This window comes from Leuresthes tenuis, unplaced genomic scaffold (assembly GCF_036924035.1).
Source record: "Leuresthes tenuis unplaced genomic scaffold, fLeuTen1.0.hap1 SCAF_10, whole genome shotgun sequence".
NCBI lineage: Eukaryota > Metazoa > Chordata > Actinopteri > Atheriniformes > Atherinopsidae > Leuresthes > Leuresthes tenuis.
Genome location: NW_027325364.1, coordinates 24,058,703 through 24,081,216, shown reverse-complemented (window position 1 = coordinate 24,081,216; position 22,514 = coordinate 24,058,703). Strand labels below are relative to the sequence as shown.

At 41.9% G+C, this 22,514-nt stretch overlaps 1 protein-coding gene across 2 annotated transcripts; it reads left to right on the top strand.

Annotated features, from left to right (window-relative positions):
* Positions 1-724: 724 nt before the first annotated feature.
* On the top strand, positions 725-21,323 carry ibtk (inhibitor of Bruton agammaglobulinemia tyrosine kinase). Of its 2 annotated transcripts, none has more exons than XM_072394812.1 (29): positions 725-901; positions 1,675-2,560; positions 2,750-2,846; positions 3,151-3,275; positions 4,471-4,581; positions 5,746-5,916; positions 6,025-6,142; positions 6,494-6,674; positions 6,836-6,959; positions 7,227-7,404; positions 7,788-7,941; positions 8,594-8,978; positions 9,199-9,455; positions 9,568-9,654; positions 9,744-9,826; positions 10,639-10,676; positions 10,791-10,887; positions 10,997-11,098; positions 11,525-11,642; positions 11,864-11,924; positions 13,706-13,833; positions 15,488-15,600; positions 15,735-15,829; positions 16,218-16,336; positions 16,675-16,773; positions 17,010-17,165; positions 17,571-17,771; positions 19,656-19,788; positions 20,221-21,323. In XM_072394812.1, exons 2-29 carry the CDS (start codon positions 2,237-2,239, stop codon positions 20,344-20,346), a joined length of 3,981 nt encoding a protein of 1,326 aa, XP_072250913.1. In that variant the 5' UTR covers positions 725-901; positions 1,675-2,236; the 3' UTR covers positions 20,347-21,323. The 2 variants fall into 2 exon arrangements, with proteins under 2 accessions (XP_072250913.1, XP_072250912.1); XM_072394811.1 differs by having other exon boundaries at positions 726-901; positions 15,735-15,880.
* The last annotated feature ends 1,191 nt before the right edge of the window (positions 21,324-22,514 follow it).

Below are 22,514 nucleotides of genomic sequence, written 5' to 3'. Positions count from 1 at the left end.
TCTGTCCACATTTTATTTGGAGAAATAAGTTAGCTGTGACCTTGCTGTGGGAACACTTTGTGCTGGATCATGCAGGATCCCACCACTGAGAAGAAAAACTGTGGATGTGTTCATGCTTGAATGGTGATGGAGGGCATGCTCATCAACATGAGGTATTTGTAACCCTAGCCCTCTCATATTCTCAGCCTGGGTCAAAGGGACAATCATCAGAGAAATTCCATGTCACCTGGATTATGAATGAAACTGATACCCCACACAAAGTCTAAAGGGTGGGGTAGAAACTGCTGTAAGTAACATGATGTTGTTGAGGTGAACCTGTGCACTTTTGACACTAACCTCTCATGTTAACACAAGAACGATATGCTTAAAAAACAGACTTTTGTCTGCTATGATTTTAACTTTTACTCAATTTAGAGATGATTTTAAACATCTTCCACAGCTTTTTTACAGCTGTTACTGTTGCCCAACACCTGTAAATTATGTTTTTAATGACATTTTATTTGCTATTTTATGAGAATAAGATCAAGTTTAACGATTGAACACCCATTAGAGTTATTTTATTGTGAATTTCCAATAACTTTTATGATGTAATAATTCATGTTTATGATGTCGTCCTTAAGATAAGAAAAGCAACATTTCACGTGATATCAGACAGCAACAGCACACTCTCGAGTAACATACCCAAAAATCAGCAAATAGGATATCAGGATGTACGCGCTCTGACCAATCACAAGTCTCATTATTAGCGAGGGGTTCTACCTAACCTGCAGGATTTCGATCCTGTGAAATTTGGCACCAGTGAAAAAGCCGCTAACGTTTCCAATTTGTAGTTATGTCACAGTGGATTTACATCGTTGATGCGACTTTCACAATGGCCTCTTCTTACTTTATCTAGCGGAAGGTAAGAAAAGCTACGAATTTTCCTATGCGTTACAATCCGCTAATGCTAGCTTGCGATGATGTGTCAGTAAAGCTAGACGTCCCAGCTGCATTATCTGCCAAACGTGATCAAGAAATGCTATATAAACCTACCTCTGTCAGTGTTTTTGCCCTGACAGAGGATGTAAGCATTTAAAACTACATAGCGCATTTTGATATGCCACCATCTGGATTTTATGAGCTAATTCGAGGTGAAGTGGCTAACGTTAGCTTGTGCATAACTTGCCAGTGCAGCTAGTTACATAAGCAGTGTGGGAAATGGCTGTCCGTTTAAGAAACAAATTCATATCAAATTTGATTTCCGGCGTACTTTAGATGAGTATATTTAAGAGTGCAGGCAACACTGATAACCTAACAGTTCGTGTTTGGTAAAGCTTATTACATAATCCTGAAGTTTTGGCTAACATTGGAAACCTCTATCAACTATTTTAACTCAGCAGGTGTAATGCTTTTAAGTTTGAAATTAAGTCTTTTTTATTTTTGCAGTATTCTACATTAATTATTGCATATTTCTTGATGAGTTCTCTGTTATTCAGGTCATGGTAATCTTAAATGCTTAAATATAAACCAGCTAGACTTTTTGGTCTTCAGTACCAAGAAAAATTAGTTCAATTGCCCTCTAGCTAAAAAATAATAAGGGTAAAGTAGGATTACTCTACATGTTGTTGCTACCATGTAAATAAAGTGTCAGTGTTGACTGCTGCTTGAGTGAATGACTCAAATTTTCCTCCTCAGGTGCACTCTACAATTATGGAGTTTTGAAAAGAAAAGTGAGAATTTTTTGGGGGAAAGGAGGCCTTTCCCCTCAAGTTTGGTGTTTGGACTGCTGGATGAGAAGATCGGAGGGTTTTTCAAATAGTTGCCTTTTGTAAATAATTAGATAAGAAGCTATTTTTGCAATTGTACAATTTTGTATAAAACCTATGAAAAGTTTTGTATTTATCGAGTTCCTGATGCCAGTATATGCTGCAAGCAGCTTGATTTGTCATCGATTCTTGGTCGAGATGGTGGACTGAGGCAAATCAAGCAAAGGCTCTGGAGTTGCTAGGGTGCGGTGGAACCTCAACACAAGCACAATTCTAGCACTCCAACCCATCTCGACCAGTTATTGATGCTTTTCGTTTTTCTTTGGAGAGTATCTCTGTTCCACGACGCGATTTTAGTGACCGTGTTATAGGTTTGTTACCACGCATCGCATAGTTTTTTAGTTTCGTTGTAATTGTGGGTGGTGGGCTGTCAGAAGGACCTTGTAACAAAAGGGAGGAGGTTTTGCAGCAAAGATTTGGTGAAGGTCAGGATGAGTTTGGCACCATTGTACTGCACCCCAAAATGCCGGTCACAGCAACACGCAGACCAGGTGATCGCAGCCTTAACTGGAGGATCTGAGGGGCAACTCCAGGCCTTCCTGACCTCACACTGCCACAATGCAACCACCTTGCGGGATGCCTTTGGTCGCACAGCCCTTCATCTGGCAGCCTCGCTGGGAAAGAAGGCCCTGCTGGAGTGGCTGCTGGAGAGTAGGAGTGCCGACCTGATGGTGAAGGATAAGGAGTCCAGCTGGACTGCTCTGCACCGCAGCGCTTTCTATGGACAGATCCACTGTCTCATATCGCTGGTGAAGGTACGTGTCAGTGGTGGATCTTCATAACGGTGCTGTCTGTTTCTGTCAAGAGTTGCTTTGTATGTTCTGTAGAATCATTAACAAGGATTGACAATACCAGATGAGTTATGTGTGGTGTCATTAGATTGGACTGCTTTTTCCCCCCTTAAAATCAGGATCTTTTAAACATTTGGATTTGTTTTGTTTCAGCATGGTGGACCTCTGTCTACCCTGGACAAGGAGGGTCTCTCTGTGCTGGACCTGACAATGAAGGACCGACCAACACATGTCGTCTTCAAAAACACTGGTAAGAACAGCTGAAAGGTGAAATTTCAGATAATTATCTGGGCTTATGGGCATTACTGATTCATTCTGTCTCAGTGAGGCCTTCCAGACGTATACATTTAACTCTCCCTGTGCAATGTCACCTCTTTTTTTTTTTCAGCATTTTTGTCCATGGTCTGCACATAGTTCATAAAATGAATATTGGAAAGAGTGTCCAGGATTTAAAAGTCTGAATTTGGACAACTTTTAATCGTTAACTCAAGCTTCGGGTGAAGACATTGCTATGTGGGGCCGTGCTTGTTAATAGTGCTTTTTTATCCCTTCAGACCCAACAGAAGTATACACGTGGGGAAACAATACAAATTTTAGTCTCGGCCATGGCAATCAGGAGAGCCGACATCACCCTGAGATTGTGGACATGTTTGCCAGGACTGGAGTTTATATTAAGCAGGTAAGCTAACAACACGCCGTTGTTGTGCCAGCTCTCAAGAGAGTTGGACTCATAATTTCCTACAGCGCAGGGCTTCCCCCGTGCTGAACAGAAAACACTGGCACATGTCTCTGTCTGAAGTCATGGGTGGTGCAAGACAGTGTCAGTAATGTGACATTGATTTTTGGGGGAAAGTTGAAACTCTTCGGTAAAACCAGCAAAACGCTCTCTTCCCACAAGCCCTTTTACCTCAGGGTGCAACGGCAGGCTCAGAAATGTTTTGTGACTCACGTTGGCTCACATTCCTGAATCCCCTGCTGTAGGAATGATGGATGTGTTTGAGAGTTTTTAAATTGCACGTGATAAATAAATGGAGTGAATCATACAGGCTTTGTTCATTATTTGGAATACTGCAGTGGATCGTGGACATTGCTTCTGGATGACTTATTTGGGAGTTGGCCCAATTTCAGCTACCGTGTGTGTGTGTGTGTGTACACTCTAGGTGCCAAATATAGTACAATTCGTAATGCAGAATGACAGTCATTTAAACTTTTTTTAAAATTTTTTTTTAATATTTAATATTTCATGTAGTTTATGCATTTAACAACTAATTGACCTGCGTTTTCAGAAGACTTTTTCAAAACATTTCTTCTTCTTTTACTTGATGACTTGTTGGACTCGTCCTGCAGAGTGATATCATAAAGCTAGTGAAGGCCAGGCAGATCCGATATCATGGCCACACAATGACCTAGTGGCACAGAGTGTTGTCTTTGTCTTCTTAATCCAATCCAGCAGGTGCTAGAGGTTAAATATTAATTCCACAATGGCATGTTTTTAATTAAATGAGCAACGCTGGTGTGTATTCATGTGTGTGTGAATGTCCACATCAATGTGATACTTAAGGAAACATCCCTGCGCTCTGTTGAAGGTTTGAAGGGAGCAATGTATTAGTAATGATGTTTGCTTTTCCACTTGTGCCCAGGCCTTTTATTGGCGTAGTGTTTTACTGTCACTACAAGAGGGCTTGGCTGAGTGACATGGAAAGAGATGTATCACAGCGTATGCTATTAGTTCAAAGTGATGATGATGAGAGCCTTATTAGGTACAACCGAGTCTTTCAGAATTTCACCTTTTAGTAAAACAAATGTATTAAAACTAAAATCAACAAAGAAACCTCACAGTTCGGTATGCCTTTCATCCTTTCTTCTCCTTTTAGGTGGTCCTGTGCAAGTTCCACTCGGTGTTCCTGTCACAGAAAGGCCAGGTGTTCACCTGTGGACATGGGCAGGGAGGGAGACTTGGCCATGGAGACGAACAGACTTATCTGGTAAAATGTGTTCTTGGTCATCAACATGATGAAAAATGAAATCTGTTGTGTATTCCCTTTTGATGCCGTTACGCTCCTCTGTGTAAGGCCAGCAGTTTAACAGGCTCCTCTTTTTAGTGGACACCTTCATTTTTAACCTGAGTTTTGTAATTTTTTTTTAAATTTTTTTTTTTAGTTCAGTCAGGTCCTTATTTTTCCAGATTCACATGTCAGTTGTTGTTATGTACATTTGTAATAACTCAAAGCATATGGACAAACCCTAAGGTTGTAGTGTCATTTGAGTCTATGAAAATAAGAACTGCCTCTAAGGGATATTAGGTTTTGGCTGTGTTTGCGTACATATCATTGCTTTAAAAATATTTCAGCATATATGAATTTGAGCCAGTCGTCTTGTCCGGAGCTGATAAAGATGGAGCCTCCTCCTTGACCTTAATCGCATGAAGACAGATTACCAATTTCACTTTGTTTATTTTTGTTTTCTCTCTGGTTTGGTGTCTTGGGTTGCTGACTTGGAAACTCTTTTCTTTCCCAGAAATGAATCTTCTAAAGGCTGTTAATGGATTTCTAAGAAGAGCAGTTATGCTTGGCAAATAGATGAGGGAAATGAATAACCCGTTTATAATGTTCCACCCAGAAAGTGATTCCAACATGAATCTTATGTAGTACATCACACTGGAGGTGGCAGTGAAGAGTCGTATCAGTCATTTCGTGGAAGATGCTGGGGTCGCCTCTGCTATGGTTGATAATTACTAAAGATAACCGATTTATTTATTTTTTAAAATTTTTTCCCATGTTTATACCTGCGTAAAAACTCAGCTTTAACTTCACTCACTCGCACACATACATGGACACAATTTTCTCTGATTTGATGTAAATGACAGTGTACGTTCCTATTTACTGATACAGAAATCATTAAGTCGGTAAAATCAATTTATTTTAAAGCACATCATAAAGGCAGCGTTAAGTTTATCTGAGCAATAGTTAAGCTCTTTAGCAGAAACTAAATAACTGAATACAACGAAGGTATTGATAAAAACTGACTCTGCATCTATCCATCAGTGCTTCTGATTGTTTAAAACAAAGGAGACGTTGCTATAGCTTGAATTTGGAAAAGGTTATTAAAGTGCCTGCATTTACTTCTTTCCTCGGCATTCGTCTTTCCAGGTTCCGCGAATGGTGGAGGGTCTGATGTCCCACCTCTGCTCCCAGGTGGCAGCAGCTAAAGACCACACAGTGGTGCTGACAGAAGAGGGCTATGTTTATACATTTGGTCTCAACACCTTCCACCAGCTGGGCCTCGCTCCTCCTCCCGCCTCGGCACATGTTCCTAAACAGGTGGGAATGCCGATGGAAAAATGGGTAATTTGGAAGAGTAATTTGGTCGCGGGCTTTCGTCTTGATGCAACCTCTTACGCCATGCTTTTAATGTGTTTTTGTATGAAGGTGTTCTCCAAAACGCTGAAAGGTAGAACAGTGATTGGAGTTGCGGCGGGGAGGTTCCACACAGTGCTTTGGACCAGGGAGGCTGTGTATACCATAGGACTTAACGGAGGACAGCTGGGTAAGTCTCGACGCCGATGTCAGCGAAACCAGTTGAATGAGAGAGACCTGCCCTGTTTTTTCAGTTGCATAATGTGACTGAACATTCTGATTCAGCTGGATTAAGATCAAAGCTCAGGCATAAAGCACATAACAGTGTAACCATTCATGCTCATAGAGACATTTAGTTGTATTTTGTTTGTTTTGTATACAACCTGAATATTGATCTGGCTGTGGTAGAGTGGTTCAAATGTTCTTTTACTTCTGTAGAGGAGACTTTTTGCAAGGTGTGAAGCTCAGCCATCGCAGCCGCTGTTGAATGACACTAAAGAGTAAAGTATACAGTTTGTACTCGCCTATGTCTGGTTCTTAGGATACCTGCTTGATCCAAATGGGGAGAAGTGTGTGACGGCTCCCCGGCAGGTGTCGGCTCTTCACAACAAGGATGTTACCATAGCCATGGCAGCAGCTAGCGATGGAGCAACAGTAGTTGTGACGGAGAAAGGGGATGTTTATCTGTTGGCTGACTACCAGTGCAAGAAAATGGCCTCAAGGTGACTTATTACAAGGAGGGAAACGGAACACAGAGTTAATGGTTTTATAATCTACGCCTCATATGAACGGCAGCTGATAATTACGTTACTTTTTTTTGTTGCCGATATATTTAGTTCTTTTTTTCTTTCTCTAATTGAAGATTCTGCTTGGTGTCTTTCAGGCAGCTCAACATCAAGAAGGTCCTGGTTAGTGGCGGCAGTCTGGACCATAGAATAGATCCTCAGATCTTGAATGAGGGAGGAGGGGAAAAGGTGACCGTTTTGGCATTAGATGAAGCGGGGAGGGTAAGTAAAGTGTCAAGGGCAAGGCTTTTTATTTTTGATTCAACTATTTTGTAATTTAATTACAAAACCGCTTTTGCCTCAGCTTCTAAGTGCAGTGAATGCATCCTAATGTTCCTTTTTTTTGCCACAACTTTACTTTTCCTATCGTTATCTAACCCGTGCTGCACAGTGGCTGGCTATACTGTCCAAAAACACTGTGTGGTATTCTATAGATGACGGTGATGACTAAGACTTGTGTAACTCTCCTTTCATTTTTTGGTCTGCCAGGTGTTCTGCTGGCGTTCCTCGGGCAGCTCAGTGAGACAGTGCAGGTGGGCGTATCCACGTCAGGTTTTCATGTCTGATATCGCTCTCAGCAAGAACAGCATGATGTTTGTGACTGCTGACGGGGAGGGTTTTAGTGGTGTGTGGGCTGGAGAATATAAGAAGTTTGGAGAGAAGAAAGGTAAGAGCTCTTGGAACAAAATGGGATGCAACAGTACATCACTAAACCCTTTTAATCATGTCTTAAGAGCCCCTTGGAAATGTGTGGCGGTGTATTTCTTTGCAGGTACACCTTGTGGTGCTGCTTCTCTTGTTTCTTATTGCGCTGTGGTGGCATGTTTTCAGGCTGTAAAACAAACAAAAAAAATTAAATGCTGTCATTGATTAACATTGTCACTAGTCAGTGAGCCTTTGCCTTTAAAGAAGAACAAGCATGTTCGTGCTATTTGCAAGTTAATAAAATGGCATAAGTTGAGAAAAATGATGGAAAAGTGAGGCAAGCAGCTTAAAAAGGAAACGATGTGAGAATGGATCGATATAAAATAGACTGATATTTCCTTACAGATGTCACCGTGGAGGTGTGTGGCCATTCAGATGCAGGCGCCCTGTATGAACGAATCCGCCTGGAGAAACTCCCTTTTGTCCACCGAGCTGTCAGCATCACAATGGACTCAAAGGGACGAAATTTTGGAGTGCTTCAGGCGGATCCCAAAACCAGGTTCGAGCTCTCCCCCGAAGCACAGCAAACCCTGCGTGCAGTCTGTATCTGTAATGACGCATTACCAAAAACAAATGCATTCATAGACACGATTTGTTTGTGGGATTTTAGATTAGATTTTTTTATACATGCTTGAGAAATAAAACGGTAGGATGGTATTATAGTGAGGCAGCTTGGCTAAATTAACACTTGTGTGCAACACACTGCACTTCAGAACCAAAAGCAAACAAAAAAAAGATGCTTATCTTTAGAGCAGTTGCATTATTTCTTTAGTTTGAATGGAGTGCACGCTGTTTTTCAGTTGAAGCATAAAAAAGCGTTTCCTGTATAAACGGGAAAATCCCAAACCTGAGGATACATTCTCTGTCGTCCGACTTCCAACTCTGCGATGATTCAACCATTAGAAATCCTGATAAGTTCATCAGATTCCACATCCTGTGGGTTTATTTATAGTTAACTGCAACATCACATGCCATTAAAGGTTTTTCCATGTTGAATCCACATAAATGTGAATACCTTATCTGGTACTTCTGCCATCTAGTGGAGGAAACAGGACTCTCCCCAAAAGGTTTACTTTGATTGAAATGAATTGTGTTGTGTAATGAATATTAAAATAGTTTTTTAATGCTTCCCTTCTATGTTTCTATTCCAGCTTGTATGAGGTTCCCATCATCTCTCCATCCTCTTTCTCCCAACACTTTTGGAACCTTCTTGGTGAAGCGGATGAAACGGACAGCATCCATGATGTGACGCTTCAAGCTGGAGATCGCACCTTCCCGGCTCACAAGTACATTCTGTCCATGAGGTCCGAGTTCTTCCGGAAGCAGTTCATGGCCGAGCCCTGTGGCGTCGACGATGAGCTCGATAAGGAAGTGAGGAGGAGCGAAGACGCGGTGGGCTGCGATCTGCTCATTTTGGAAAAAATCCCAGCGGACATGCTGGAATATGCTCTGCACTTCATCTACACAGACTCCTGTGAGCTGCTGGTGCACGGGGCCCGACCAAGAGTCTCAGGGGTCTCTGCAGGACAAAACCAGGTGAGGAGCCAATTAAGCCTCATTCCTTCAGGGGAAACTTCTTTTTGACTTGAGCTGCTTCAGTCTTTGAGTCTCATTAAAACATCCTGAATAAACTCGCAGCAGCCAAAGTTTGAAAGTATTTCTTCGTCCTAGGTTTGAGTTGACCTGGAAAATCTGTTACCTCGGACTCGGCTGTGCTTACTGCATTAAGACTGTGTTCAAATGTCTTTGTTGGCAGGATTCAGAGCAAGAGAGGCTTATCAGCAGCCTGCAGGACTTGGATCTGAGAAGGTGTCCAGCCCTCGATGTGTACCGCTCTCTTTCCCCTTCGAACAAAGGTGAGAGCAACAAGGCCAAAAACAAGGGCTCCAAGCCTGGCAAAAAGGGGAGAGGAAGCAAAGGTGAAAAGGCCGGAGCCAACGAGGGGGGGGCAAACCCTGTGAAGACCTTACAGGCTATTGCAAAAAAGCTTGGCCTGGGCAGCTTGTCGGCACGGTAAGAGCCTGCGTTTTATTCTAAGTATTCTAAGCCCAGTATGAAATCAGTTTACCGTCATTTTTCATAACGTTTTATTAAGCGATTGATTTTATCTTTTGTCTTCTTTCAGTCTGGATGGTGTCAAATATGAGGATGGAAAAATTTATGTCGTAAACAAGAAAACTGGCAGCAAACCCAAATTCTACCAGAAAAAATGGTGGGTGTGAGACTTTATGTTGGTTTTGGTAGCCATGGACATAAATGAACCAGATACACTCATTTTCATTTTCTCATTTGTGTTTTTAGCTCTTATCTCTGTGATGTCACTCTGAAATCCGAAGATGGGATAGAGTTTCCTTGTCACAAAAGTGTCCTCTGTGCAAGACTTGGTAAGCAAACAGAGATATTTGCCATTATTCATGATGGGGTTTTTCGTTCTTACTAACGAAGTCCCACCTTAAACAGAAAGAACTACACAAGAGATCAATATAAAGTTCAGCTTTTGCAAAAGGGGAGAGCCGTCGCTGCTTCAGCCACAGGTGTATGTGTCTAAGCAACCTACAACAATCTCCGACTCCCTCATTGCAGCAGCCTGGTTTTATTCAGAGATAAGAAAGGGGGAAGACCTTTACAAAAACAAAGGGTTTCATAGAAAAATCAGAATGTCGGTCGTTTACGTATGCATCTCCAAATGGAGGCAAATCTGCCAATTAGAGTGTGAGACCTTGATGACAATCATACAAAGAGATACATCAATAAACTAGTGTGAATCAGCCATTGTTGGTTTGTAGTGTGAACTCGGGTGAACTCGGTTGACCTCTGGAAGACTCCGTCCTGAGGCATCTCTCTTTGTTCACAAGCACCCTCATTTCCTCGCCACATGATTGGAACTAAATGCAGTATATGTCATATAGGACATGTATAGTAAAGCGTAAGAAATGCAGTTAAAGCATAGCAATACAATTAAAGGCACAGTAAGGTAATTGTAACACAGGGTATATCATGAGATAAATGTTAAAAACCCTAACAATTCACATCAGTCAAGTGTAACTCTGATGTATTTTGCACCACGAGCCAAGTGCTGTGCAGGCCAATCTCCATTTTGTTGAAATGTTTGCCTCATATGTTTTGCTTTAACCAAGTGTGACAGAAACTTCAGAAAATTAGTGTTTATATGTTGTTGTCCATCTTTTTTCCCCAGAATATTTCAACAGCATGCTTGGAAACCCCTGGATTGAGGTATGTGAATACTTGATCTCCCGCTGCTACTTTCTTAAACTAGTCACCAGTGTCAGATTCCACAGCCTGACACTTATATTCGAGCTAATAGTGCTTCTGTCTCGCATCCCTCAGGCGACATCCTGTTCTGCACTGGAGATGCCTACCAGCTCAGAAATTCTACAAGTCATTCTCGAGTATATTTATACAGACGAGTCTCCCACCACTAAAGGTAGAGTCCCAAGTTTTATGTTGGCATTTCGAGTTGGCCGTAAGATTTGGGTGATCATTGAAAGGAAAGGCTGATTTGTGAACTTGTTCTCCCCTTTTTGCCCTCTCAGAGTCTTTGAATGTGGAGTTTGTTTGCAACGTGCTGGTTGTTGCTGACCAGCTGCTCATCACACGGTTGAAGGAGATGTGCGAGGTCGTCATCACAGAGAACTGTATGTTCTTTGTCTTACCTTCTGTTAGCCCCTTTCATGTGGGCATAATGCTGCATTCATGCCGGGTTGAATGAACAAATATGATACATTTTTGATGTTTGAAAGCAGCAGACTGGATATGTTCATAGAACTGTTTAAATATTGACAGGGGCTGATGGCAAACTCTGAATACCCCTTATTTTATTTTGGGCTTTTATGTTTAAACAAACTCCAAATCAGTAATCATTTGAGTCTGAATTAAGTCCTTTTCTTGGGTATGTGTTCCTCTGCTTTAAACACATTTATTTATTGCATTTATTCAAGGCAATATGAAGTATTTAACATTTTCCTCTTATGATGTCATTACACCACAAGTTCATCAGTGACGGTTTTAAAAACAGCAAGCAGACGGAAACTAAATTAATAAGCGTTTGCTTTTCTTCTCAGTGACGTTGAAAAATGCAGCCGAGTTGCTGGAGTTTGCCACCATGTACAATGCAGAGCAGCTGAAACTGTCCTGCCTCCAGTTCATTGTGCTCAACATGGCCGCCTTGCTCGAGTCAAAGTGAGAATTGTATCATTTATTTTCTTTATCCACAGCAACAAGAATTAAGCCAAAGACCATTCTATTACAGTGCTTTGACAGTAATGATTAGAATCCAGTGATTAAAAGTATGTCGTTTGTACGAGATCCTGTCTGATTCTCATGCAGCATATGAGCTACAAAGCAGCATGGGTTACAGAGAAGTAAGTGTCTGCTTCTTTATTTCACTGTGTTGTCCTCAGAGCTCTGGATATTCTTAGTGACGAAGTACTCGTGGAGCTTTCTGCAGCCTACAGAAGGATGGTGAGTCACTCTCCACTCCTAGAGGCATACCAGCCTGTAATAAACTTTTCATGATTTCAAGGTTTTCTTTATTCACTTTATTTTGGTTTGTTGCTTTTTTTGGATTGTTGATATTTCTACAAAGTGATCCGCAAAGTCTTTAGTGCTTAAGGACATGATGTGTCCTAATAAATCAGCAAAGGTTCAGGTTCAACATTCCTCACAGAGAAGACATCCTAAAAGAGAAGTGGAAATTGGCAGATTGTAGCATTATGACTCTTGGGGAAAACTCAGGCCTGCCCGATGTTGTGAAGGTCCATTCGAGGTGCAGAAAGTGCTCTGACCTGCTGCTGCTCGGACAGGATACCTTTTGGATTGCAGTGGTGTCTGATACCACAATACGACCTTTTTTTCAGGATATCTTGTAGGTCCTGTGAGTTGGGCCTCATCCGGCGTGTTTCATACGTTTTGTGATTGCTGTATTACTTTGTGTTCTGGGAAGTTTTTTTTAAGCTGTTCCTAATTAGCTTTTTAAAAATTATTTTTTGTTATTGGAAGCAATTTCACATGATGCAACACAACAGTGCAGTGAAACAGAGAAGACTTCCTTCACCATCTTTTTATCCCACCCCCCCAACGTTCTGATTGTATGTCTCATAATATGTTCAGAGTACATACAACAAATACATAAATTAGGAAAATACTTGTTTATCTGGGTATTGTTTGCACCTATTACAGGAGTCCGTTACATTGGGATAAATTCGAGATAGCCTCAAATTAGTGCAGTGAACTTTGTGTACAACTTTACATTGTAGGAGGCTGTGCCTCGCACAGATGGAAGAGGAATGAAGCAACCGTAAAACTGGTTGCCAATAATCTTCAGGCAGTGTGGTTCCAAGCTCTTGCTCCCAGGATTCCTTGGGGCCCACTGCTGGGCCATCAAGAGTAGAGTTAATGTGGCTGTAAATGCTAGAAATTGTACAGGATCAAGAACCAATAGCGAGTCAACCAGTATTTCTGGGAGACGACTGGAGAATTTGGGGGTCTGATTCTGAACTGAGAGCTCTGAAAAGGACATAAAAGTCCCTTGGTTGTAAAGGTCCTTAAACTTGGTTATCCCTTTGTTGAACCAAGTTCGAAAGGTCAAATCAGTGCAAGAGGGCAGAAATAGGTGATTGTTTACTATGGGGGAGAGGTCTGAGGCCCTATGGAGGCCTAGGTTCTTCCTACTTTGAGTCCAGATTCTAATAGAATTAGTTACCACTGGGTTTGAGGTAAAGTTGGAGGTATCAAAGGGAGCTGAGAGCAAACCAGAGAGCGAAGGGACAGTTAAGAGGATGCAGGTTCCATATCTACCAACATGGGGAACAAGTCGTCTGTTGTGTTATTCTGTTATTTCTGTGTTATTAATCCAGTATAAAAGTTTAGGAATATTACAGGACCAATGATAATGTAGGAAATTGTGCTTCTGTTTTAACTGGAGTACCAGGGATATATTAGCATGAATGAATCGTAATGAATGATTTGTTTGGTATATTGAGCTGAAACGCTTTCAAAGACTCATTGTGTGGACATAAAAATAACTTTGCAAAATGTATCATATGGGATCCTTCGAATCTCCACCTCACCTCCACTTCTTATTGGTTGTGTGTGTGCATTGGACTGATGGTCATTTTCTTCTGTCTTGGTCGTGTTTAAATAGAAACGTGTACAGGATCAGATGGATTGCCTCGTATTGCATCACAAAGTTAACAGTCTGGGGTTGTGGCTTTCCCATTTCAGCGTTCTGAATTTGATTTCAGATCCCAGCGATGCAAAAGCGCATCATCACCCCATACCCCGGTGCACCAGACCTTAGTTTTTATGAGGAGGAGGATTTGGACTCTGCTTTCACCCCCAAACCACAGGCAGAACTGGATCACTCGTGCAGGTAAACAAAATGAAGTTCATATCAGTTCATATATAAAATATCTCACTTTAGTGTGAAGATTTCTTTATTATTATTATTTATTTTATGGCCTTGGAGAAACAGTAAAGTTACTGTTTGAAATAAAAAAATCTTGCTGTTATCTTGCTCCAACGTTGCAGTAATTGAAAATACAAGTAATTGAGTATTTTGAAAGTGTGCATCTGGGCCCACTTTAGGCTTCATAAACTCCCTGAAAAGCAATAATTAGATCAGTAATACACATAATAATTTTTTTAACACCCTGACCTTCCCTCTAAAACCTCAAAGAGCACAGCAGGCCAGCCAAGAATGAATGAGTTTCTGTCTGCCCGCGAGAGGAAAGAGAATCCCCAAAACTGAGACCATTTTCATAGATATCTTAGAAATGATTCAGTTGTGAGGAGAGTTTCGCCAGCTATTGAACACCTTTGGAGCTGCAGTATAAGTTGGCTTGGCAAACTTAACTTTACAGAAAGGATAACAAGGGAAATTTGACTGCTTCAGTAGTGTTATTCTTAAAGATTTTCTTTGTATATAGATGACAAAAAATATATAAATCAGATGACAAACATGTAGAAAGTTAAGATGTAGTGCAGAAGAAGGTGTGGTAGAAATCTTCATCAATGGGCTGATTGTTGTTTCTGTAGCTTGGCAGCAACTTAGCTTATGAGTGCACTTACAGCATTGGCAGGTAACACAAGTGTACTCACAGTAGATAGCGTGGACAGGAACTCGCAGCCAACAGTTCAACATCTGGGGTGCAGAGATGCTCCTTCTCAGTGACCTGTCCAAGATTACACCTTCTGTTGTTAACGAGCTCTGTAATCCTCCTCCTTTACTGTTGGCTCTCTGTCGTCAGTCTCTGTCTGCCCGTATAGTCTTAAAGCTGAGTAGAGAGGTGTTCATGCAGCCATGTCTCGATTGGGGATGAAAAAAAATGACTTCCTGATATTCCTGCTGTGTCCTCATCAGAGGTCCAAGCTTGTCCATTTTATCTGCCAGTTAACTCCCATGATGATCAAGGGAAGAAATGGTTTAACCCTCTTTCACTTTTTTCTCCACTTTGTTCCTGCTCTGCATCCAAGGCGTCTCCTCTTCAACCCATCTTGATTTGGGGGTCTTATTCCAGGCTTTACTTGGGCTTTGGAAAGCTCAGTTAGCTGCTCCAACAGGTTTAATAACTTTTCTGTTGCCATGGTTATGCATCATAACAGACGTGAAAAGAGTTACCCGCAGAAGTCCTTCCCGCAGCACAGCATCCAAACCAGCGTAGAGAAATGTTTCAGTAATCTGTGTTTTCACAGAAAAAAAGCTCTCAAGAAGATGCAAAGAAAGGCACAATGTGTCTCGAGCTGCTGCAGCAGGCTGCCTGCCTCCAGGGCGGCGCTGTTCTGTACACTTGTATGCTGTGTGTGGTTAGACTATAATTTGAGGATGCAAGACATTGCAATGCATTGAGTCATTAATAGAGTCATTGTGATCAAAGACTGATGGCTCTATAAGATGGTGTTGTAAACACTTAAAGTGTATAGATTTAAAGCATGACACCATCTGAGTTTTAGCTGACATCTTTAAACATTTTAACTACCTTGCCCCAAATAATGATCTGCTCATAACCGCTGAACACTGTTTTCAGGGAAACCCTGTTAAAGAAGGCAAAGATAAAGGCTAAAAAGAAACCAAGGGGACGCTCTGACAGTTCAGGGGGCTACACTCTCTCTGATATCATTCAAAGCCCACCTCGTGCAGGTAAACTTACTGACATGAACACACACACACACACACAGAATGTATTGTTTGAAATATGTTTCATATAAAAAGTGACACACTTTGTTGCCGTGTTAACCACCAGAATTTAAAAATAACACTCTCTGTCTGTTCAGTGGCGTCTCCGGTCCTGGTGAAGTCGACCACGGCCAACTCGACGGAGTCCCTGCAGGAGCTCCTCACATCAGACTCAGAGGGCAGCTACATGGGGGTGGGCAGTCCCAGAGACATGCAGTCACCTGTCTTTCACGACAGAGCCGAGGTTCATTTTTCACCTTTGATATGTCACACATGCTCATAGTTAGAATTGGGGAAAAAGTGACAGTCTGAGAACTTTGCAGTTAGTTTAATTATGCTTCCTGCTAGTAGTTTACCATAAAACAAACACTAACGTACATTTGCAGATTTGATTATTTATGTGATCGATAGAAAACATGCAATGGTGCTTTCGACAAATTCGTTCATGTTGTGCCTGCAGAGACGCACCTGAGCTAATATTTATGAGCCTGCATCAGTGGGTGACAGATTAGAGTTCTGAAGGTATGGTTGAGAGAACTGGAGGGAGTCCCAAAACCTTTTTTTTCTTTTTCCCCTTCCAGGATGAAAAGGCTTTCAGTCAGAGACTGAGGACCCCACCCAGCACCCCAATTTCCCTGAAGAACAGCCTCCCAACTCCCCCCACCTCCACTCCACAAACCATTCACAAGGTCCTTCCACCGTAAGGAGCACTTTATTTGCACTTTATTTGTCACATGTATGAAACTTTCTCCTGCTGTGCTTAAAAATGCTCGTTAAAGATTTGACAGATGGGATTGGTCGGTGGCGTAGTGGAGGCACCCCGTGTGTAGAGGCAGCAGTTGCTTCCTGTCTCTCTTCAACTGTCCTGTCCATTAAATGCATAAAAAAGATTTGACAGATGTTACCATATCAGTTAACCTTCATTTGGATGAGGTGCTTCCTTGAAAGGAGCAAATTGTCATACAAAGTTAACAAGGAACAGCTGTAAATGTAGTTGTGTGGCATACATCTTCTGTGTTTTTATTCTACAATCTGCAGTCCTGCAAATGCTCCTCCAGTCTTGGATCTGAGAACCATAATGGACATGGAGGCCAATTCTTTGCAATCTATGGGGGCGACTCCTAAAAGCCCAGGAAGGTGAGGGAATATTCAGTTTAATTTTGTGGACTTAAAATGACCTTAATCTAGTCTTGGAAAAAGAAAAGCATTCACGTTCTTTTAGTGAGTGATGTATGCAGATTGCATGCGCACCCTCAGATTTGAATGCATTTTAATGTTTGGAATTAGGTGTGACTTGAGTGCTTGTTGCTCTGTGTGCACGTATGAAGATGACCGTTTACTTCAGCTGTGCACATTTTCCTGTCTGCACGCAGCATTGGCACCAACATCAAGCACTCTCCTGTTTCCACTAAGCTGTCTCAGAAGCAGAGGAAGATGTTGGCCATGGCCAACAAGGAGGCCAGTGGGGATTCTCCAGCATCTAAAGCAGCCCCCTCAACCACTCCATCCAAAAGCAGTGGGAAGGCCTGGTGAGTGAAGAAGATTCCTGGACCCGACTTAAGAGCTGTGGTGAAATATCTTTTGTGTTCCTTTTGATGGGTTCACGGCCTCTAAGTGGAATGCTGGGAAGTATCAAACTGACAGATTTGTTTTTAAGTGTGCCTAATGAGTTTAAAAAATGTTTCACCTGGATGAGACAACACGGTAAAGACTGGTGGAGAATTAGTTCATGGAGGAAAAGTTGCTCATTATGGACAGAAAACTCTTAACTGGAGTGTTTTATATTAACCCCTCTACAGGAAATGCAAAGTAAGATGCAGAGGAAAAAAAAAACGTGTTGGTGGTTTCCCCACAGTGAAACAAATCTTTAGATCTGCTTAAAGGAGCAGTGGCAATTAACAAGTTCTGCATGTTTTATTTGTTTCCACCTACAGGGCAACACCTGTCCAGTCGCCACCTTCCTCGTGCTCATTTCGGGCTCTACTGGAGGAGGAAGAGAACCGTTTAACCAGTTTGGGACAAACGGGAACACAGAGGGTCCAAAGTTCCCTGGGTTCTCCTGTCAGTGCAGCACCTGCTGCCAGGAGGGTCACATTCAAATGTGCTGAAAACAGCGAGCAAGAGAGGCCGACTGGGTGAGCAAGGCAATTGCATATGACGGGGGTGGGTGAGGAAAAAAACTTCAGCTGATAATTGAATCACTCAGGCACAGTGAATTGTCTGAAAGGGGCTTAACTGCAGTTTAGGTTGCATTTTCTGCTCTGTGAGCCAAGAACTGGAGTCAGATGTTGCACCCATTTAGTTTTTGTTTACTTAAAAATCATTTTGATTTGATGCTGAATTTGACTGAATCCTGAGTTTGAAGCACGAGCACCTGCTTTACTTTGTACTGCTGACTTCCACTTGGAGGCACTGTTGAGGTGTTATCAGCTCACTGCTGTCTGCAGCCCCGCATCAACATACCCAGCTGTCTTTATAGTCATTTTGCAGAACCTCACTCTTAATTTGAATATTTTGCAATAGCTGGAATGCAGTCTTTTGACTTGCTGCCACTTGGAGATTGAAAACAGAAATCTAGTGTAGAGGTGTCATGAATATGGTGGTTTCAAGATTAGTATAAAAAATTTAAAAAAAGGGAAGGAACAAGAAGTGTTTATCTGTAACTCCTTGTTCAGGGAAGGCTAGAACTTGTTGACTCCAAGTGCTGGGGCACTGACGGGGTCTCCAGTTAGACACATGGAGAGCGGCGTGATGCTCCGATCTGAGGGAGGTGAATAGCTCTGAGTGACCCGGTACAGCTGGGTTGACCAGCCCTCAGAGACTGAGTCACCCTGACCTTTTACAGCATCCACATACAGCTGGATAAACAGCATACACACACTGTACTCCTGGCTGTAGTAATGGTATGCTTTGCTCTTTATATGCGACCTACTTCTGATGCCGTCTTCGATGTGTCAGGCCGAAAAGCATTAAAGTCATCAAAGCATGCAGCCGCAGCTGATGCAAGTACATGTCTTTTAATGCAGTGTCGCACCTCCCCCGCTGTTTGCACATACTTTCTGCTGCAGTGTTTAGGAGCAGACGGCTTGATGTTAAACAGTTGTGTGCGGCACTCAAGCGAGGCTGCTGATGGTAATCAGAATTGATAAGAGCAGTCATCATGTCGCATCGGATCACACAGAGCAGAGAGCAGGTTTCAAGACTTTCTCTGTATTTGGATGAACAAAGGATGATGAGTTCAGGGCTCGGGAAGCAGAAGTAGCCTCGTTCATTCTCGTGTCTGCCTTCTGGGACAGATTTTATAGAGATGCCTTTTTAATCTTTGATTTGACCAAATGTCAGACTGTTATTTTTGTCTTGTCTTCTTAAAGCATTTCCAAAGGTATCCTTTGGCCAGAATAACCCCTCCACACATACATCCATATGAACAACATGCATCACGAGTGACTACAAATTCTTTGAGCATTATTTGTTGCAGGTTTGCTGTAGATGTTCAGAAACATGAATGAGTGCTGCTTTCATTTGACAGCAAGGGAAGAAGAGCAGCAATGTTACAATCTGATAAAACTCCTGGTTTTCTTATCAGGATGGAAGTCATCAATAGAAAAGTAATAAGCAAAGCTGCATATAAGCATAGTAGTGAGTAGAAATGGGAAAAGGAACAAAAATAGGATGAAGACCCTTTGATGTCGTCCAAAACACATCAACCCATATTTGGGGATCAAATGGAGAAGATGCTTTTAAAGTTAAGCTCACAAGACATTGTAAACATTGCTCCCTTATTCTTTGGAAATCCAAACTGTGTATTAGAGATTTATTTGAAATTCAGTCTGGTTATGCAATCCCACAACAGGTTAGCTGAATCTAGGTGGACAGAGCAGGCCACTGACTCGTTGAAGCTTGTCAGCAGTGGTTTACTCAACCTTTGTTCACCTTTAGACTTTTGCTGCTCTCACTGTCACTGCACAGTCACTGATACCCATCCTCTGTGTGTGTGTGTCACCTGCATCTCCCCTCAGGCCTTGGGTAATGGGTGCAGTGGGCAGCCCTCCCCTTTCCTCCCTGGTGACCTTTGCTTCCATCGTGGAGGAGGAGAAGCAGCAGGAAGCCGCACTGATCCGCAGTCGAGAGAAGCCGCTGGCGCTCATCCAGGTAATGAGGCCGTGTGTGTTGGTGCCCTCAAACATGCACACACTGCTGCTGTGGCTAAATGTGAAGGTTTTATAGGCAGCATTCAGCTAGAAAACATTGCGGTGGTATTCCTTCTGTCTCCAGTCTTTTCCTGTCTGGATGATTTTTACTTGCAGATCTAATGAACATTGCATTCTGTGCAGTCCTGGTTAGAAATGAGGACCCTCCTCATTTATGACAGCTCTCTCTGCTCCTCTCCAGCTGTGGCCAGTCTGCCACACTTTTTTCCCCCTGTGGTTTTCTGCTTGCCATTATGTGGCATGACTAATTATCTTCAAGCGTTCAGCGTCAGCATTTCCCATTTCACCCTCAAATAAAATGCGGCTTTGCTGCCCACTATATCCTCACGCATTATCTCTATTTATTTATTTTCATCTTTTTCTGTACTTTCAGATCGAAGAGCGAGCCATACAGGACCTTCTGCTCCACTATAAGGCGTGTGGTAATCCGGATGAATTGATAGTGGTGGAGAGGTCTTCCAGAGGTCCCATGGCAGCGCCGACCTGGCACAAACACTGATGACTGATGCGGCAGCACAACCGCTACATACCATTAAAGCGGGAACATCTTATCCAGCTGCCCAGCCTAAATTGTTGGCAGCGTCTCTTCTGCAGTCGCCCCAGGACTTCATCACATCCATCAGGCCTTGTAGAGATGTGCCTCCGACTCATTCCAAAATGAGTCTGAGGCAAAACAACGCCTCTTTTCTCTCTGCAGTGCTGCTTTAATTTTGTATTGCTCTTCAGTGTTTTGTTTACGTCTGGGAGAGAATGGGTGCTTACCATTTCTGAGTGTGGTCTTTAAAGAGAAGTTTCGGGCCTGGGATTTAGATTTAATTTTCTTCTCAACAAAACAATAATATAAGAAGTATAAACTTTTCCAAGTGAACGTGGTTAGTGATGTGAAGTTGCCAAAGAACTGAAAGTAAATTTAGATGCTCAAGCCTCAAAATGGGTCCAAACTAAATCCAAGGGCTTGTGTGTCTGCATGTCTGTCAAACCAGTGGAAGCTCTGTGTTCACGCAAGCATGCCAATTATCATCTGTGGCAGAGCTTTACTTAAAAGTGAGCGACTTGCTAAAGCAGTACATTTACTTTTCTTCATATCTTCATTGTTTGACTGATTGCCTCAGTTGACAGTAATATTGCAAGTTATATTGGATAAATATGTACTTCAAACGTACATATTTATCCAAGTGAAAATGCATCTATGGATGCAGTTACTGCAAATGCTAAAGCATAGACTTTAGGGCAGGGGGTTTACTGTGTGGAACTGGCTGTCACTGCGCTTTAGAGACAGTGATGCGTCTTTAGACACTGGCATACACAAATGCCACTCAAAAAAAATCTTTATTTTCTCTTCATTGTGTTCTTTCATCAGATACTCAGCAGCCCATTTCACTGGTATCTCATCTGGATTATGTTCTCATCTTCGGATAACCTCTTTGTGTTTAGGGATGTGAAGAGAAAATGGCATGCAATAATAAAACATCTCAACTGTGCAATGAATCTGCCTCCGTGTATTTCACATCAGACTTGAGTTGTAATTTGGCACTTTGTCTTTTTCTTTTACTGGCTAATGTGCCTCTCAACATCTAAAAGAAATAACATTTAATTTCCCTATCTCCTCATGCGTCATCTGCCCTTCATGAACAACGGGCCATTATCAAGGCTCAGCCTGTGATTAACTGTGATGACCCTGATCTGAGCAGAGTATGGTGATTGAAGGAGTTTATTGGCTGTAATTACAGGTGGAGCATCATATCTGAAGTCGGAGAGAGACAGTTCATGGGGAAAATGTTAATTGCATATTAGGCTCTATTAGCCAGTGCTGAGATGACACATTAATCAGAAAAAACTCTTCCTTTTCACATCACACCAGTGTGACCTGGTAGCAAATGGGGAATTTTTCAGAGGGACTGCTCATCCTGTTTGTGCCCTGAATAAAAATGTAGTTTGGCAAGTAGTGTACTGCCACATGAGGTGTTTCAAAATTAGCCCATCAAGCACAATTTTCAGTAAACAGCTTTCAGATGCCGTACTGAAGCATTTGCACGCTTTACTTGTTGACATTTATTAATTTAGAGGTTGTAGAGCAGGCAGCGCAGAGTAGGCTACCCTATCAGATGAAATTAAGTAACTCTATCAAGAAATCTGAAAAGTTTGTTAATTTGAACTGAACTTTGAACTTGAAACTTTATTATGAATGAACTACTCGTATAAAAGTGTTATTATATGTGACACATTTTGAACAACTGATGTTTAGGCCTTTTTAGACATGTAGCCTTCTAGTTTTGCCAGACAGGTTGCTATTAGCTTTGAACTGTAATCCATAAATGTTAGCCAGAACCATTTCACCTTTACTTTTCTCGCAGAAAATGCTAAATTGACGTCACATGTCGGTTTGTTTGAGCGCCATATTGTATCTCTTCTTGTTCTCAAGTTGTCTTCATTACAGACCCAGAATTCTAGCTTTCAGGTCGTGTTTCTACGTTCAGACTAGAAAAATCAGCCTCTAAAATAATGTTCTCAGTCCATTTCTAATGCAAATCTGTCCACTGCCAGTATGAAAAAAAAAAACATTTGTATTGACTAAAATCCACTGCACATGGATTCATGTAATAAACATTTCACTGAATCTATTTGGAAGCATTATAATTAGCTCACTTTAATAAATTAGCCAAAAAA

Bases quoted from the DNA above. Each gene is read 5' to 3' on its own strand.
- ibtk (XM_072394811.1), top strand. From the start codon at position 2,237: ATGAGTTTGGCACCATTGTACTGCACCCCAAAATGCCGGTCACAGCAA. The intron at 11,643-11,863 runs GTGAGAATTGTA...TGTTGTCCTCAG, and splicing joins GCCGCCTTGCTCGAGTCAAA to AGCTCTGGATATTCTTAGTG. The intron at 15,601-15,734 runs GTAAACTTACTG...CTGTCTGTTCAG, and splicing joins TCAAAGCCCACCTCGTGCAG to TGGCGTCTCCGGTCCTGGTG.